The following is a 19,994-nucleotide window of genomic DNA, read 5'->3' on the forward strand; positions in this document are numbered from 1 at the left end:
AAGCATGTTTTGGCTTTCATTACAGGGGATTGAGTTTAAGAGCCTGTAATCTTGTTGCAGCTCTATGAAACTTTGGTTAGACTGCACTTGGAATATTGTGTCCAGTTCTGGTCGCCCTATTATCGGAAAGATGTGGATGCTTTGGAGAGGGTTCAGAGGAGGTTTACCAGTATGCTGCCTGGAATGGAGGGCTTATCTTACGAAGAGAGGTCGACTGAACTCGGACTGTTTTCTTTGGAAAAAAGAGAGGGGACCTAATTGAGGTGTACAAGATAATGAGAAGCATAGATAGAGTTGATAGCCAGAGACCTTTTCCCAGGGTAGAAATTGTTAACATGAGGGGTCATAATTTTAAGCTGTTTGGCAGAAAGTATAGAGGGGATGTCAGAGGAGGGTTCTTTACGCAGAGAGTTGAGAGAGCATGGAATGCGTTGCCAGCAGCAGTTGTGGAAGCAAGGTCATTGGGGATATTTAAGAGACTGCTGGACATGCATATGGTCACAGAAATTTGAGGGTTTGTACATTAGGTTTACCTTACATGAGGATCAATGGTCGGCACAACATCGTGGGCTGAAGGGCCTGTTCTGTGCTGTACTGTTCTATGTTCTATGTCTAACACTGCCAGGGTGCTGTCTTTTGAATGAAACATTAAATCAAATGTCAATCAGTCCACTCAAGAGGACATAAAAATTTCTGTAGCACTATTTGAAGATGATAATCTGTCTACCCCTCACTCAACATCACAAAAATAACATGGTCAGTTATCCCTGGCTGTTTGTGAACTTTTGATGTGTTCAAATTAGCTGCCATGTTTCCCTATATGACAACAATGGTTTAACAAAAAAGAACATGGTTTATGATGTTCTTTAACACATGCTAAGGTCTTGAAAAGAGCTTTTAAAGCCAAATGCTCTTCTTTCGTTTATTTTTGTTCATTCGTGAGATGAGGGCATGGCTAGTTGAGTCAGTATTTATTGCCCAGTCCATAGGATAGTTAAGAGTCAGCCACATTGCTGTGGGTCTGGAGTCACATGTTGACCAGACCTGGTAAAAATGGCAGTTTCCTATCTTAAAAGACATCAGTGAACCAGATGTGTTCTTCTGGCAATCAATTTGTGGTCATCATTAACCCCTAATTCCAGACTTCTATTGAATTCAAATTCCACCATTTACAATAGCAGAATTCAAAGTTGGGCCTCCAAAACATTCCTTGGGTCTAAGGATTAACAGGCTAGCAACATTACCACTAGGCCATTGCCTCCCCTATTTTATAAAGTAATCTTTATTTGGAAGGCAAGGCTATCTGGCCTACAACATGTCCATGCCTTGGCTGGCTTGTCAGCAGGTGCTTCAAACAGATGACTGAAGGATTCACTCCCATAGATAGTTTTGACGGGGCTGGTAAACATTGTTCAAGACTGGAACTGACCTCTGGTCTCATAGCTGTTCTTTAGCATCGTACCTCCAAATAATTCATGATAGATACAAATTCTATTTCAACAAACATTTATATATTACTTCTAATGTAAAACAAGACTGTAAAACTTTAAAGACTTTAAACGGGAAAGGATGAGGATGATGGTTAAATGTCATGTTAAAAGGAATTTGTGCAGGTGAAAGACCAAGAAAGATACTGACAACTTCTTTTGGCAGGGTGTACAAAACCAGGAGTAAAACAAAATGTATCCAAATTGCAGACCCACTGGACTGAATAAGTGTCCAGGAAAGAAGAGATGGAAACATTAGAACATAGATGGGGTGGGTTTCTCAATAACTTAGACAATGTTACAAATGGATCTAAAAATGAAGACAGTCCAGGAGTCAATAAACACAAGGACAGACAATCACGGGAGCTTATAAGTCAAAGCAGCAGGCCAGTGGATTATTTTGCAGGTACCGTGAAGGTAATTTGAGACGTGATGAAGTTAGTGAAATTTGAGAGGAAAGAAAAATACCAGGAGGTTTCAGTCACACAAGAAACCAAAGAGAGGAATTCCAGCAACAAAGGAGAGGAGTGAGACTTAGTCACAAATCATAAACATAGAATAAATTCAGCTATGGATCAAAAACAATTCATGCACTACCAAGTTCAACCAAAGAGGTTGATGCAGTCAGGAGGCTTTGTTAGCAGCAGTTAAATATGATGGCTCCAGTTTTGCCAAAATTAAAACCACAGCAATTTCCAAGACTTGATCAGCCAGGCAGATTATAGAGTGAAAGCTCTCGATTATGTTAGTGATAAACATTGTACAGTTTGATGCGATTAGCATGAAATTGAGATTGTGACACCGTAATGATGTAATCAATGGGTAGTTATATATATGGAATAGGAACAAGCAAAAGAAAAGGAGTTAAACTTCTGTAGGGTGGATCTATAAAATTGGAGAACAAATCATTCAAAGCACCATTTAATCTTAATTTGGCTAATCAAAGCTATAAAGCAGACAAATTGATTTTTAGTCTGGGACTAGACTCACTCACTTAATAATCATATTAATTATATGAGTAATAAAACAATAAACAACAGTCAGGCTTCTGTGATAATATTTTCTGATATTAACCTAGTGACAAAAGTTAGAAGCAGAAATTATTGAGTCTATTGATGACCAATTGTTAAATTACTACAGAATTGAGACAAACTATTTTCAAAGAATGTGTTAACACTGCAAGACCAAATATTATTCGTTAACTTCTGGCATTTGGATTGAAAACTACTTCACAGTGTTTCAACAAAATCCATGGTTGTGTGAAATGATTGAATAGCTGTTATCCCCATAATAGGTGTAAGTGTGCAATGCAAAACAAATGCTCAGAAGTAGTTATAAATTCAATCACATGAACCTGGCAAATGAAGAAAATTATGCTGAGGCATTAACTTCTGTAACTTAGGTGGCATTTTATTCATTTTTGACATTACTGGCGGTGGAAAACAGGAATGTATTCCAGAATAAGTTTACATTTATAATCAAGAGAATTCCCAAAAATATCATGCGTTAAAAATAATTAAGTTAAGAGTTATTCTTATTCTTACCTGCTGATATGCCCAGTTGAGTAGTTTGTATCTGTATGATCTTCTCATAGGATAGCAGAGACTGAAGAATGCATGCAGCACAGCATAGAAGAAGCTGATAAGTCCTAGTTGTTTTCGTACCAACATCCAGTGAGCCAGCCATTGAGGAAACTGTCGGTATTTGGTCCCATAATAGAGCTGAAAAATGGCTGCCAAAATTCCTGGTAAATACACCGAAGCCAAAAGTATAATGGCAACCACTGGAAGCATTTTGTTCATGACCAAAATGGGAATTCTGTAGAATACGTTTTTGCTTTCAGTTACATAGGGGTGAATGATATCTCTCAGTAAAGTATATACGAAAACAACAATGGACAATCCCCCAGCTAGCTTTACAGGAAAACGCCAAAGGGGGAAAAACTCCAGCTGGCTATCAAGTTGTGAAGGATATTCAAAGTCATCAAAAGGAGGATGTTTTGGCCATTTTGAATTTCTTGTTGATATCCCAGAATTCTGCAACACAAATTAGATTTTGATTCAGTGAACAAAAAGAAGTAGGCGGCTTTCAAACGAGCAGAATTTTCCTTCGTTTTATTTTATAAATATGGAACTTGAATAACTGGGCGAGTTGTCTACACAGCTGTACAGCTTTAACATAACTATCCTCTGCTATAAGTAGAAGTATTCATTCCAAATAAAATCAGAGGTTTTCTTCTAACTGACACAACCTATAATTGGGAATGGGGACAGGCGTGGAGTTCTGGAACAAAATGATCAATCAGACAATTCATGTAATGCTCACATGCAGAGTCACTGGGTTTTTACAGTGCAAAATGAGGTCATCCAGCTCATCATGTATGCGCTGGCTCTCCAGATGAGCATCCTCTCCACGTAACATTGTACATTCCTCCCTTTCTAAAGAACCATTTAATTCCCTTTTGGATATTGTTTGGGACATTCTTGAAGAAAACTTCAACTGCTATGGCATTCCCAACTCTGTGATGAGTGACAATGGCCCTCAGTTCATGAGTGAAGAACTCAGCCGTTTCATAAATGATTGGGAAATTCAACACCTTACACCACCTTCATTCTATCCCCAGTGAAATGGAAAGGCTGAATTGGCTATCATAATTACCTAAGGAGTCATAAAACAATCGAACAAATCCAATACATACGTACTCATGGCAATCCTCAAGTGGAGAAACACAACTACTGAAGGCATTAAAAGGAGTCCACTAAAAAGGACTCATAGTATGCAGTACTCAAATATTCTTTCAATAGTAAGAAGTTATTAAAACCAGAAGTACTATAAAGCTGGAGAGGGTTCAGAAGAGCTTTTCGAAGATGTTGCCGAGTATGGAAGGTTTTAGTTATGAAGAAAGGGTGGACAGGCTGGGACCTTTTTCACGGTTGAAAGGTCACCTAATAGAAGGTTATAAAATAATGACAGGTATAGATAGAGTTGATGGTAGTTATCTTTTCCCCAAGATGGGGAATTTCGAGACTGGGAATTTCAAGACTGGGAACACATTTTTTAAGAAGAGAGGAGAGAGATTTAAAAAAGACATGAGGCTTTTTTTTAAAACACAGAGTGTGGTTTGCATGTGGAATGAAGAAGTGGTGGATGCAGATACAATTACAACATTTAAATGACAATTTAATAGATATATGAGTAGGAAAGGTTTGGAGAGATATGGGCCAGGAACAGGCAGATGCGACTAGCTTAGTCTGGGATTTAGCATGGACTGGTTGGACAGAAGGGTCTGTGTATCTGCTGAATGACTTTATGATTCAATGACTAGTAACAGGTGGGAATTTCAAATTCAAGGTGAAATGGCAGAAAACCAAATTTAAACTTGACAAGACTGCTGAACCATTACAAGACTTGAGCACTGGGGGATTAGTCAGAAAAAGAAGCTTCATCACTCTCAACAAAAATTAGCTGAAGTGGCAACTTTGGGCTCATGTAAGCAGTTATTGCCTTAATCTTATATGGTGGATGCAAATCACAACTGCAGGCGCATGCTCAGAACTGGAACAGCTGTTCCTCAAATGCAGGCAGCCGATCAGGAAGAGGTGAATTCATCACTGTGCAGACCACAGATCAAATATCAGTCTTAGAGGTCCACAGCAATTCCGAAACAGCAATGGAACACCAACAGTTATCGCAGCAACAACAAGTGACACAGGAATGATGCTTCCCACGGGAAGCACATCACTTGGATGTACAGCCAACAACAATGTGTATATGCATCATAAAGAAACCAGCACAATTTAAACAGTGTGGGTGGAATCTTACCAGGCTCTAAGTGACGAGATGAGTGGCAAAATTTACTTAGATGGTAGACTCAACGTTGAGATCATCTTGCTGCAATGTCTCTGTTTTGCTCAAAAGACATAGCAAGATCCTTGCACTGGTGTGATGAGTTCCCATTGATGCTCTTTATTAGGGAAATCAGGGTCAGGGTCCTCCGCTCATAAGGTGTAAGGAGCTGAATGACAGATGGTGTGTTATCTTGACTTTGTCTGTCCTATTCCGTGATGTTTTATTAGTAGAATGAGGGGGAGGCATCTGTTACGGAAAATTGAAGTGGGAGGCATAGTTATTTCTGTTGGTGCAGGTTTCCTAGAGCAAGAGAGTTGGCAGTGCAGTATGCATGCAGAGTAAAGTGGTATGGCAGTTTGGAACGGGTCACAGTGAGTGGGGAAGTTGTTGCAGGCAATAGTGAGAGTGATAGAACATGAGCCTTGGTGAGGAGTGAATGCAGTAGTAAAGAATGAATGAGTATGAGATATCAGAGAGAATCACAGCACTTGTGCAGGCAGATTGGAGAAAGGCAATGATCAAATGCCTGGCATTCTTCCAGATGGCTGAGACTGCTTCAGTGTGGGTGGCTATCTCAGACCAGGCTGGTATGGCCTGGTAATGTGTTCTCTCCACACTGATACTGGGGTAAGAGGAAGTTCTACCCATGCACTGTCTCATCCAGCAGAACCCTGCCCACATCATAGGGCGCCTATTTCCCCCTGTCTTCCATGTTCAGGGCAAACGTCAGGAATCATGCAAGGCAGCTCCACGGTGACAGTGTTTGTCCAGGTGCATCTTAGCCTTTTTAATACATTGTCGCCCCATATCTCCAGTGAGTGGTGTATTGCTCCAGGAACAGAACGTGATGAGTCAGGACAAAAATAGGTCATGATTCTCGCTATGAGGGCTTGAACGAAGCTTGGTAAGATATGGTGAGCAAACTGGCTTGGCCTCGTGGCAAAAATTGTTTCATCAAACATGCACAACTTGCACTTAGAATTAGAAAGAGAATTAGAATTAGGTTGTAGTGTCACGCGTATTCGAGAACAAAGGTATAGGCATACAGTGAAAAATGTACATCGTCACCACACATGGTGCCATCTTAGGCAGAAAGTACCTAGTTACAAATCACAGGTACTAAAATAAATAGGTACAAAAATTAGGTACATTACAGTCCTTCATTTTTTTTATTTTCCTAATTTAACATAAAGTTAAAAGATAAACATAGCCAGAAAATGGTAAGATTCCTCCATGTGTGTGTAACACATGTGCAGAGACTGAGGAAGATAACAAACTGCTAATGCACAAGATCAGTTCTATTAACACCAGTTGGGTAATGTAGTTAATTCAAAATGTTCTTGATGAAAAGGGGGATTCGAATGAATGAATAAATAAATACAGTGATATATAATTCAAAACTGTACTAATGTTTGTCCTGGCTAACTGCAGTCATGTGTGAAGCTGAAAATGTGTTGCTGGTCAAAGCACAGCAGGCCAGGCAGCATCTCAGGAATAGAGAATTCGACGTTTCGAGCATAAGCCCTTCATCAGGAAACAAGGCACTGACAGAGGTATCCATCTTGTAGCCAGTTTCAATAAAATCACAGAATGTTGGCTTGATGGCTCGTAACAAACTCCCCACCACACTCTCAGGAAGTGCACTTGACCACTTGTTGAGTGTAAACATTTTTCATTGTTTCACCTTTTGATTAATTAGTTTAAATCTGCGCCCTCTCATTCTTAGTCCCTTCATTAGTGAGAACATTTTCTCCCTATTTATTCTATCCACCCTCCTCATGATTTTAAATTCTTCAATCAGATGTCCTCTCATTCTTCTCTTCTCCAAGGAAAACAGTTCAAGTTTCTCCAATCTATCTTCATAACTGAAATCGCCCATCTCTGGAATCATTCTCTGAAATCTTTTCTGAATAATGCCCAATGCCTTCACTACTTCCTTCATCCATGGTGCTCAAACTGCAAAATCGAACTAGGGTCTAATTAAGTTCCACATAACTCCTTGTTCTTGTACTCTGTTAATAAAGCCTAGGATGTCATATGCTTTGTTAACTGCACTACCAACCTGTTACATCACTTTTACTGTTTTTTTGCATATATTACCCAAGGTTCCTCTGCCCCATGCTTCTTTTAGTGTTGAGTCTTTTATTTTACTGGTTCTTCCTTCCAAAAATATATTTTCTTGCACTTTGCTGGATTTAACTTCACCTGACACCATCTGTCTCTCCACCAATTTCTAATGTTGTTCTACACTATCCCCTAATGTCTACAATGCTTCCAAGCTCCTAACATCTGCAATTGCACAAATTCAACAAGGTCTAAGTAATTAAGCAGTAAAAACAAGCATTCGAACATGGACCTTTGGTGAAATTCACAGAAAAACCTCCCCCCAGCCTGAAGCACATCCATTAAGCATTACTCTGTTTCCTAACACTCAGCCAAATTTATATCCATGGTGCTGCTATCCCTTCATATTCTATGAGCTTGACCTTTGCTCACAAGTCTGCTGTCTGGCACTGTATCAAATATTTATTGGTAGCCTGCATGAACCACATCTATAAAATTGCCTTAATCAATTCTTTATTACCTCTTCAAAACAAAAGCTCCAGGAACCTAAAAAAGATTTACATCAATGACATCCGTTCTTAATGAACCCATACTGTATTTATCCACATGCCTATTTATTTTGTCCTGAATTGTTTCTTGATGTTTCCCAACCACTGAAGTTAAACTGACTGATATTGTTTGGATTATCCTTATACCCCTTTATAAAAGAAGGGATAACATATGCAATTCTCCAGTCCTTTGAAACCATCCCTGAGTCTAAGGAAGACTAAAAGATTATTGCAGTGCATCTGCAATTTCCATTCTCACTTCTTTCAGTAAACTTGGATATCAGTTCCAGTGCCTTGTTAACTTGAAATACAAACAGCTTACTCAATTCTTCATCTTTGTCCATTTTAAACTCTTTCAGTGACTTAATTTCTTTCTCTTTCACTGTAGCCTGCATAACATCTTTTTCCTTGGTAAAGATAGATGCAAGGTCATAGTTTAATACTTCAGTCTTCCTATCGGCTTACACATCTAAAACCCCCTTTGAACCCGAATCAGTCTCATTCCCCACTTTCCTGCCTTTTTTACTATTTATAAAATTACAGTGGATTTCCCATGTTAGCTGCCAGTCTCCTTTCATATTCCTTCTCTGAGTCTCTTGTTTGCTTTCTCACCACTTCTCAGAGTCTTCTATATTCACTCTGGTTCTCAACTGTACATCTGTCATAGCACATTTTTTAATTCTATCTTATAATTTCTACCTTTCTTTTTCATCCAAAGAACTCTGGATTTGTTATCTACCCTTCCATTGATAGTACCTGAACCATCTTTTCTTTAAATGACAATAGTGTTGGTTGTTGGTGGTGCAAGGCAAAAGTGAGTCGTCATGGGGTAAGAACCAAAATATGTGTCGCGAACAGGTAGATGGCAGAATGACAACCGACTAAAACAACTGGTGATGCAACAAAAATCAGGAAAAAGGGAGCAAAATAGGACACAAAAACAGAAATTGCTGGATAAGCTCAGCAGGTCTGGCAGCGTCTGCACAGAGAAATCACAGTTAACATTTTGAGTTGAGTGACCCTTCCTTAGTTCTTTCAGGTTTATCAAAATAGGGTAGACGTTGTAGTCTGAAATTATTGAATTCAGTTTTGAATCCTGAACACGACACAGTGCCAAATAAAATGATGAGCTACTTTTCCTCAAGCTTCTATTTAGTTTCACTGGAACACAGCAGAAGGCTGAGGAACAGGCACGTCAGATGGTGGAGAATTAAAATGACAGCTGATCAGAAGCTCAGGACCACAGGATTCTACTTAAGGATTGAAAACAACTGTTCCACAAAGAAGCCACATAATCTACATTTAGTCTCACCATTGTAGTGGAGATTGCACTGTAGTCGATAGCCACAGCTTACTAAAGTGAAAGGCATACAACACAAATCATTTTCAAAAAACCAACAAACTGTGGATGCTGAAAATCTGAAATAAAAAACAGAAATTGCTGGAAAATCTCAACAGGTCTGGCAGCACCTGTGGACAGAAATCAAGTTAACATTTCGGGTCCAAAATGGCAATGAGTAAAAGGATTTTTTTTATACAGAAGAGGGTGTGGGGAGAGTGGGGATGAGGTGAAGAATAGGTGGAAGTAGAGCCCAAAGAGACAGAAAAACAGTTGGACAGACAAAGGAGTGGGTAAAGGTCATTCTGGAGGACTCAACAGCTGCTAAATCTCTTGCAGGTGGTGGATTGTTTGGGGTCTTAGGTAGTGAGTGGAAGGTGAAAAAAAACTGGAGTTGCATCAAATTTGTGTATATTGAAAGAAGACATAGGAAGGTAAGGAGTTGTTAGGGAGATTGAAGAGTGAGTCAAGGTGTTGCTGGAAAGAATTGTCTCTTTAAGATGATGAAAAGTATTTAACGTCACTTTGAGATGCAGGAATATAGAAGCTAATGGAGTAATAGAGTTTAGGGGAGGCGATGGCCTGATGGTATTATTGCTGGATTGTTAATCCAGACACCCAGGAATGTTCTGCAGACCTGCATTTGAATCCTGCCATGGCAGATGGTGGAATTTGAATACAATAAATAGGAATCTGGAATTAAGAGTCTATTGACGATCATGAATACATTAACAATTATTGTAAAAACCCATCTGATTCACTAATGTCCTTTAGGGAAGGCAATTTGCCATTCTTACCTGGGTTAGCCTATATGTGACTCCAGACTCACAGCAATGTGATTAACTCTTAACTGCCCTCTGGGCCATTGGCCATCTTTAATGAGTACTGGCCTAGCCAGCGATATCCTCAGCCCATGAATGGAGAAAAGAAACGGAGAAGGTAAAGAGAGAATGAACTCTGCTTCCACATTTCTCTTTTCCTTGAAGACATTCCTTGAAACCCAAATCCTTATGAAAAGTTGGTGATCACCACTCTTACTTTCTTTTTATTAACCTTGATGTTAAATTGCGAAAAATTACATGGCTGCGTAACATTTTGGGACTTAACTAGGTCAAATGGTGCAAAATATAAGCCACCATTTTACTCTCTCACACAGTACTAAAGAATGTCAAGTGCAGTTCTATTCTTCATTGGATAAACATAATTAGTTCAAACAATTTGCACTGTTGCTTCCATTACAATTTTGTAGGTAAACCTTAGTAGCAATTCTTGTCAAGTTATTCTTTACCTCCATGGGCTCCCCAAGTTGCCTTCGAGGTCACAAGCAAACATTCGTTTGAAACTAAACAGTGAGGAAAGAAAAACAATGCAGATGTTGGAAATCTAAAGTGGAAAATGCTGGAAAACTTTAACAGGTCAGATGACAGGGGAGAGAGGAATATAATTAATATTGCAGGTTGATGACTTTCAAATAGGACACAAGTTCTCTTTTGATCAAATTATTTACTGCATAACTGCTTGGCCATTAGACTACCTCTTCTCTTAGAGAAGATGATGAGTTCAGCTGTGTTTGAGAGGAGGTGGTGGTGTGGTGTTATTGTCCTTGGTTAATCAGGAAGTCTGATAAAAGAAATGAAACTGGACGGAACACTCAGCATCAACCAAGATATCTGTAAAGACAATAATTCCCAGAGCTCCGGTGATCCTGCAAACTCCAGAGTTGTATGTGAAGGTTTCTGCCAAAATAGAAGAGTTGCCCCTGAGAATGATCAAACAACAACCTGACAGTCATCGTCATGGAATCATGCCTAAGATACAATGCCCCAGACACTGCCATCTCTACCTGAGGGTATGTCCTGTCCCATCAATTAGACAGACTACCAGAGATGCCAGCACACTGGTATACGGTCAGGATGTAGAGGCCTTGAGAATCCTCAACATTTATTCCAGACCTCATGAAATCTTATGGCATCAGGTCATATATGACATGTTAAACTTCCTGCTGACTTGCTTCCTGAAAAGGCAATGAAAGCAAAATCCTGACAGATTTCTGTTAAGCCAGAGGGTGAAAGGTTATTAGGGGGACGTGTTGAATCAGATTAGCCACTACCTATTAAATGGTGAAGCAGAGTTGATGGGCTGACTGGCCTACACTAGTTCCTAATTCATATGCTTGCAGTGTGGAAACTGGCCCTTTGGCCAACAAGTCCACGAGTCTGAGAAGAATAACCTATCCAGACTCATTTCCACACACGACCATCCGACACTAACCCCATCTAATGCACCTAGCCTACACATCCCTGAACACCATGGGCAATTTAGTTTGGCCAATTCACCTAACTTGCACATCTTTGGTATCCAGAGAAAACACACACAGTCACAGGGAGAACGTGCAAACTCCACACAGATAGTCGGCTGAGGCTGGAATCGAATCTGGGTCCCAGTGTTGTGAGGCAGCAGTGCTAACCACTGAGCCACCGTGCTGCCCATATACGCGGTCATATATTTGTATAATTGCCGCCTATTTCTATCACCTTCACTTGATGATTCAGTACCTTTCCATGTTGCAACTCCAATTTGGAGGAAGCACTGAGAGTGGCACAGACTGTAACCTACGTACAGGACATCAACATTGACCACACTATTAGCTTGCATCACACTACCAACAGAGATGGCCGAAAGGGCATAATGGCTAGACTGTATCTGCAGCTAGTGATGAAGAAACCAGTGAGAAGGAAAACAGTGATTCACACTTCCCTCACCAACATACTTGTGGCATGATGCATTGTCAATAACTGTGGGATAACGCATATTCCTTATGAATTCCAACCTTCACATTGAGAATATCCTCTACAGTGTTGTTTGAGACTATCAACATGCTGAATGGGATAGATTTTGAATAGACCTAGCAACTAAAGACGGGGAATCCATGAGACAAATTGGGTCATCATCAACAACAAGACTGTAATTCAACACAATCTGTGAACTATGGGCTATTACTACCAAGGTAGATATGAACCCTATTTCAATGAGGAGTGCAGGTGGGAATGCCAGGAATACCCTGGGTATTCTTAAAAATGAGCATCTGGTGAAGCGACAACAAATAGTTGTGTGGTTGGAATTTCAGAAGGAAGGTTTAGTTGACTGGACACTGGCCACTACTGATGGAGTGATTAAACTTTGTGAATGCAGAAGAGGTCGGAATTGGTTAACTGAAAATATTTCAGAGGGTTGCAAAACTAGAAGAGATACAAGAGATGGGGAGGGGCAACGCCAAACAGGAATTCAAAAATACGGATAACAATTTTAATAAGAAAATGCTGTTGCATAAGGAATCAACGTCAATAAATGTGTACAGGGGGAGAAAAGGATGTTCCAGTTAGGATATAGACAGTAGTGTTTGGATGGCCAGAAGCTTTGAGAGGGTAGAATGCTGGAGATCAGTGAGGAATCTATGGGAGTACAAGTGTGTAATAACTCGGGAAGTCTGTCTAAAAGGAATATTGTTTATTATTGAATACTAAGATAGAGCCACTACTCATGACATACATAGGCTAATTCCAGGCCAGGACAGACAGTTCAGGAGACTGGATTAGTGGTGCTGGAAGAGCACAGCAGTTCAGGCAGCATCCAACGAGCAGCGAAATCAACATTTCGGGCAAAAGCCCTTCATCAGGAATAAAGGCAGTGAGCCTGAAAGTGTGGAGAGATAATCTAGGGGAGGGTGGGGGTGGGGAAGAGAGTAGCAATGGGTGAGTGGGGGAGGAGATGAAGGTGGTAGGTCAGGGAGGAGAGGGTGGAGTGGATAGGTGGAAAAGGAGATAGGCAGGTCGGACAAGTCCGGACAAGTCATGGGGACAGTGCTGAGCTGGAAGTTTGGAACTCGGGTGAGGTGGGGGAAGGGGAAATGAGGAAACTGTTGAAGTCCACATTGATGCCCTGGGGTTGAAGTGTTCCGAGGCGGAAGATGAGGCATTCTTCCTCCAGGCGTTTGGTGGTGAGGGAGAGGCAGTGAAGGAGGCCCAGGACATCCATGTCCACGGCAGAGTGGGAGGGGGAGTTGAAATGTTGGGTCACGGGGCGGTGTGGTTGATTGGTGCGGGTGTCCCGGAGATGTTCCCTAAAGTGCTCTGCTAGGAGGCGCCCAGTCTCCCCAATGTAGAGGAGATCACATTGGGAGCAACGGATACAATAAATGATATTAGTGGATGCGCAGGTAAAACTTTGATGGATGTGGAAGGCTCCTTCTTGGATAGAGGTGAGGGAGGAGGTGTGGGCACATGTTTTACAGTTGCTGCGGTGGCAGGGGAAAGTGCCAGGATGGGAGGGTGGGTCGTAGGGGGGGGGGGCGTGGACCTGACCAAGTAGTCACGGAGGGAATGGTCTTTGCGGAAGGCGGAGAGGGGTGGGGAGGGAAATATATCCCTGGTGGTGGGGTCTTTTTGGAGGTGCCGGAAATGTCGGCAGATGATTTGGTTTATGCGAAGGTTTGTAGGGTGGAAGGTGAGCACCAGGGGCGTTCTGTCCTTGTTACAGTTGGAGGGGTGGGGTCTGAGGGTGGAGGTGCGGGATGTAGACGAGATGCATTGGAGGGCATCTTTAACCACGTGGGAAGGGAAATTGCGGTCTCTAAAGAAGGAGGCCATCTGGTGTGTTCTATGGTGGAACTGGTCCTCCTGGGATCAAATACGGCGGAGGCGGAGAAATTGGGAATATGGGATGGCATTTTTGCAAGAGATAGGGTGGGAAGAGGTGTAATCCAGGTAGCTGTGGGAGTCAGTGGGTTTGTAAAAAATGTCAGTGTCAAGTCGGTCGTCATTAATGGAGATGGAGAGGTCCAGGAAGGGGAGGGAGGTATCAGAGATGGTGCAGGTAAATTTAAGGTCAGGTTGGAATGTGTTGGTGAAGTTGATGAATTGCTCAACCTCCTCGCCAGAGCACAAGGTGGCGCCAATGCAGTCATCAATGTAGCAGAGGAAGAGGTGGGGAGTGGTGCCAGTGTAATTACGGAAGATCAACTGTTCTATGTAGCCAACAAAGAGACAGGCATAGCTGGGGCCCATACGGGTGCCCATGGCTACCCCTTTGGTCTGGAGGAAGTGGGAAGATTCAAAGGAGAAATTGTTAAGGGTGAGGACCAGTTCGGCCAAATGAATGAGTGTGTCGGTGGAAGGGTACTGTTGGGGACGTCTGGAGAGGAATAAATGGAGGGCTTGGAGTCCCTGGTCATGGCGGATGGAGGTGTAGAGGGATTGGATATCCATGGTGAAGATGAGGCATCGGGGGCCGGGGAAACGGAAGTCTTAGAGGAGGTTAAGGGCGTGGGTGGTGTCTCGAACGTATGTGGGGAGTTCCTGGACTAGGGGGGATAGGACAGTGTCGAGGTAGGTAGAGATGAGTTCAGTGGGGCAGGAGCATGCTGAGACAATGGGTCGGCCAGGGTGGTCAGGCTTGTGGATCTTGGGAAGGAGGTAGAGGGTTTACATTTTACATGATTTTTAAAATTTCACCATTTTTCCTAATCAACCTGTTCAGAGACATTATTGCACATCCCCAGAGCAGCTGGGACCTGAACCCAGGTCTCATAATTCAGTGATACCTCTGCACCACAGGAGCGACCCTTGGATCTACTTTACAAAGGATTCAGGTGACGAGTTCCAGCTGAGCAGGCCATTGCTTGTTATCAAGGGAACTCATAGTCAATGAGCTTCGCAAGGAGATGAATTAGTGATTCCCCATGGGTGTGGAGGGGTTATCACATTCCCCAAACCACCCCACCACCTCCCCAACCAGATCAAAGGGCTGACCCTCGTTCCTGTGATGATGGAGTGACTTGCGGTGCTTTGCCAAAGCCTTATTCCTGTTGTTTTCCAGGTCTGGTTGGAGGGGCACGTAATAGGTAGGCAGAAGTCTCTTCCATTAAGACTAAAGAGTCACTGTAGGAGGGTCTTCCTTTGATGGCAACCCCCAACCGAATTTCCTCCACCTCTGTCTCCATCACTGAGCTGGAGTCCTCATAGACCTCTGGCCCGGTCCTTGAATGTTTAGTGAACTGAGTTTCCCATCCACAAGTTAGTGCGAAGGATGCCAACAGCGATGTGTCTGGCAAAACAATCACTTTTGGGCAGGGTTTCCACTGACAGAGGTGGTCAATGTGTTTTTTTGCTATCTTCTCCCCAGTTTTAACCATGTTATGATACCAGCCACTATTGGAGAATGTTCTCGGTTACCCTTTGAAAGGTGACGCAAACCAAAGATACCCCAAAAGGCAAGTGAGTGCACTTATACAGTTCTTTGTGGGTATTTACAGTGACGTACTTCCCATATGACACCTCAAGCTCCAGCTGAGGTGTAGGCATGGCTGATATCCAATTTGGAAAGTGTGTGAGCCCAGCCAGCATTACATACAAGTCTTGTGTGTGTGACATCTGTCTAGGCAGGAAGCGCTATTGACCTTCAGCTTATAATCCTCACAAAGACCAGCTTTAGAACTGCACTATTAGCGCTGCCCATTTAGCAAATTGTACTGGTTGCATGATGTCAAGTTCCTCTAGATGTTCATGATGCCAATGTTCCTCCAGATGTTTCCATTTGGTCTCAACTTTGGCACGTAGGACATGGGGGATAAGCTGTGCCTTGAAGAATTTAAGTTGAGCTTCAGGTCCACTTGGATCTTGACCCCAGCACCTTTTCTCTTGCAATTGCCATCTTGGAACATTTCAGGATACTTCTCAATGACTTCATATGGATCGTCAGTACCCAATTTAAAGATCAGTTGCCAATCCGGGTGATTTTCTTCCCAAAAGTTGCGATCTGGCTTTTGCACCGCCATTATGGCAAGTAGGACAGTCTGCTGCCCATGTGTAACTGGGATTACATTGGTCTCAATAATACATAATGGCTCCCCAGTGTACATAGCCAACCTAGCCTGGGTGTTCCACAAGCTTAAAAGCAAGATGGCTCAGAGTTTTCTAAATGTTTGCACCTCAAGAATAGATACAGCAGCACCTGTCCTTACCTCTATGTCTGGGGCTAGCCATTAACCTGGAATTTTATCTTAATTGAGAGCACTTTGGGAGCAGTGATGTAATTTAGCAATATGAATTCCTCACCTTCGGGCTGATATATTTGCAAAGCCCTGCCGCGAGGTGGCTTTGCCCTTCCGCCTGGGTGGTATGCGTTTCACCTGCTTTTGATAGTTCACCCCAGACAAAGCTCAGTGATCAAAATGTGGCATGGATATTCTTACTCTTCACGGTATTGTACAGAAATTTCCTGCTGAGCTCTAGAGCCTTGCAGCCTCCAGTTCCAATCATTCTTTCTTGGTAACAAATAGGAGCCATGTGTATTATTCACTGGGGTCTTGGCTCTGTGGTATGGAGGTAGCCCAAAGTTGAGGACAGTACCATCTATGGATCCCTGAAACCTCTGAGCCCATTTTCTGCATTTTAAAGGGAAAGAATCAGTTCTATATCTTTCTTGAAGTCCAGACCTAGTTCAGTCGGTAGCTTCCTCGGAGTCACAATACTATCAATTCCACAAACTAAGCAATCCCTTAACATTCCCTGAAGTGTTAAGTCATACTCATTTTGTTCTGCCAATTTCCACAATCGCATCAGGAAATCTAAATTTCCCCAGGAAATCTAAACCTGTAATGCTGCAATATAACAGATGGTTTAGAGTCATAGTGGTCCATTATCATATCTAAACATTCATCAAATGCTTTGACTTGGAGGTTGACAGGTAGTTAAACTCTTTTTGATGCTGAAGTTGGCACTCCACAAGTGGTCAGGATTTCTGTTGGTGATCTCCTTATAATCTGTTGGCCTGAAATAAATATCTCATTCTTTCAGTGTAGTAGCACCATTCTCCACTCCTGCAACAAAAAGTTCCAGTTTCCCAAACTGTGACATTTCCAATATTTCCTCATTAGAGTCTTACCAGTTTCATTGAAAGGCAAGGCTCTTCAAAACTTTTCTTTACTCGTTACTAATGTAATAACTCAGGAAATCCAACTGGAAAGGAACACAGCCTGTAGTTGAATATCAAAATAGGGCCACTACTCTTGGTATACATAGGGTCATCACAGTCAGGACAGACAGTTATGCAGACTCATTTGTGGGCCTGTTTTATTTTACTTAATATCCCAAGGTGCTCTTACACGCAACTCCATAGATTATTTTCCCATTCATCAAATCACCTACAGTTTTTTTTATATATTAACCATCATCATTTAATCAACCATGTTTCCAATTGAATAATTTACATACAAAGCCCACTATTGCCATTCCAAACCATCAAAGATGAGGGAGAGATAGGGAGAGTGGGAAAGGGGTAAATCAAAATGGAGTTAGAAGAGTAAATAAAGCACTGTTACCCTTTTAGGTATATATTTGAATTCAACTTCCACAAACTACAATGGGTCATCACCTCCCCATTGAGTTTTTTTAAATATATCTGGAAGTGCTATTGTATACAACCAAACCTTTTTTTTCCCCACCACCAAATCACTGTGACTTGTCTATTATTAGCCACCACAGCAAATCATCAGTGTAGCCAATTAGATATCAACATGCAAAGCCTATTAGGTCTGCTTCACAATGGGCTCAGGTAATGATTTCCAGCTGGTCGGCCATCGCTGGTTACCAAGGCAACTCATACTCAATGAACTCCATGAGGAGGTAAATTTGCAATTCTCCAAGGGCCTTGGAGGGGTTAGCATGGATCCAAAAGTTACTGGGGTGGATTCAAACATGGGACATCTTGGATACATGAATATAGATTTTGAGACATACACATATTTAAGGAGTTAAGATGAGATGATAGAAATCAAGGATTGTGGAATGATATATTTTTGTTTGAGAAAAGGGGTAAAAATGGCAAAAAAAGGGAGATAGAGCACTATCAAAACTTTTGATGAACCTGGGGACCAGGTTGAGAGATTTGGTGGTTGGCAATGTCATTGGATTGAGGGAGTTGGAGGTCCCCCAAGCTTTTCTTTTGAGAAGATCATGGCTAATTGGATGGAGACATCTAATCGACTTTCCTATCTTCTTGAGAAAACGTGGCAGAACTAGTTAATTGGATGACCTCTGTCTTAGTAGAATTCATGAGTTCCTTTCACTTGCTGTTGCAGATAAGAGAAGAGGAGACAGGGGAGAGAGGTTTAAGATGTTTAGCATGTTGAAAGTACAAATCTATATTTAAAGGACTATGTGATGGATGCTGGAAGACATGAAATTAATTGGACATATTTCTAGATTGAAATTTTATTGTTTTCTTTCTTCAAATTGTATTCAGCACTGCATGGATTGTATTCAGCAGCTAGTTACTGAAGTGAAAAGTTTAATGTGTGCTGTAAGTCATCTGATGTTTATCTGAAAATTAAATGACTTTGGAAGAGTAGCAAAGCAAATCAAGGAGAGAAGAAATAAGATGCACTGCTTTAATTACTGGGGGAAAATAAACTGGCTGTGGCATTTCCAGGGGCCTATAGCAATCCTCTTTGGTCTCAGAATTTTGTAAGCCGGTGAGTAGAGAAGATATGTCAGAAACATTAGTCTCACCTAAAATCCTGTTTCTTAGAAGAAGTCCCTGTGAACTTAGTAAGGTTTACAAATACCAATACTTATGCTGACTTGGTAAAACCTGAGGTATTGGACTGTGGCCAAATCTCAACAACTCCTATCCAAGTTAATTGGAAACAGCACTTGACATTTATCAATTGATCTAGGAGAGATATTATCAAGTTGGACAGGGGTCAGAAAAGATTTACCAGGATGTTGCCGGGAATGGAAGGTTTGAGTTATAGGGTGAGGCTAGATCGGCTGGGATGTTTTTCATTGGAGCATTGGAGGTTGAGGGGTGACTTTATAGAAGTTTTTAAAATCTTGAGGGATATAGATAAGGTGAATGGCAGGAGCTTTTTCCCTATGATGAGGGATTTCAAGAGTAGAGGGTGTTTTTTCAGATGACAGGAGAAAAATTTAGAAAGTCCATGAGGAACAATTTATTGCACAGCAAGTGGTTCACGTGTGGAATAAAATTCCACAGCCAGTGATGGATGCGGGTGCAGTTACAATATTTAAGACATTTAGATAAATACATAAATAAGAAAGGTTTGGATGGATATGGGCCAAGTGCAGGCAGGTAGGACTAGTTTAGTTTGGCATTGCTGGTGCATTAACCATGCACTGGTTAAACCAAGGGGTCTGTTTCTGTGCTGTATGACTCGATGACAGGACATTCTGAGGCCAGAAGAAATCATAGTTTATTCTTTTTGTTCTGGATCTTTAGCTAATGAGAGTTGCGTTTACCTCTTTTGCCTTTTTTTCATAAAACCCTTCACCTCTGTAGAAATGTCATGTCTTGTCATGTTGTGTGAGTGCATGTATGTATGTGGCACAAACAGGATATCATTGTAATTTCAGATCATAGTATTAGGTGTTAATCAGTAGTTGCCACTACCTTAAGAATAAATTTGATAAGTTGTTGATTAGAAAGGGATCAAACGTTAAGGGTAGAAAGCAAGAGAATGGATTTGAGAAAGTTATTAGCCATGATTGAATGGCAGAGCAGACTTCAGTGGGCTGAATGGCCTTATTCTGCTCCTATATCTCATGGTCTTTTGTTCATAATAGACAGATTATTTTTGAATTATTCAAGAAGTCTGGTCAACCTTTCTTTTCATTCTGGATTGCAATATGA

General features: G+C 41.5%; 1 protein-coding gene across 1 annotated transcript in view; it reads right to left on the bottom strand.

The window, feature by feature from the left end:
- The window catches only part of LOC132816107 (metalloreductase STEAP1-like), a 52,777-nt gene that overhangs the window by 21,558 nt on the left and 11,225 nt on the right, over nt 1-19,994 (bottom strand). The window contains exon 3 of the mRNA XM_060825558.1: nt 3,032-3,523. Within this exon, the coding sequence (XP_060681541.1) occupies nt 3,032-3,523 (492 nt within the window). The remainder of the gene's footprint in view (nt 1-3,031; nt 3,524-19,994) is intronic.

The sequence above is a fragment of the Hemiscyllium ocellatum genome, chromosome 5 (assembly GCF_020745735.1).
Source record: "Hemiscyllium ocellatum isolate sHemOce1 chromosome 5, sHemOce1.pat.X.cur, whole genome shotgun sequence".
In the NCBI taxonomy this organism is placed as follows: Eukaryota; Metazoa; Chordata; class Chondrichthyes; order Orectolobiformes; family Hemiscylliidae; genus Hemiscyllium; species Hemiscyllium ocellatum.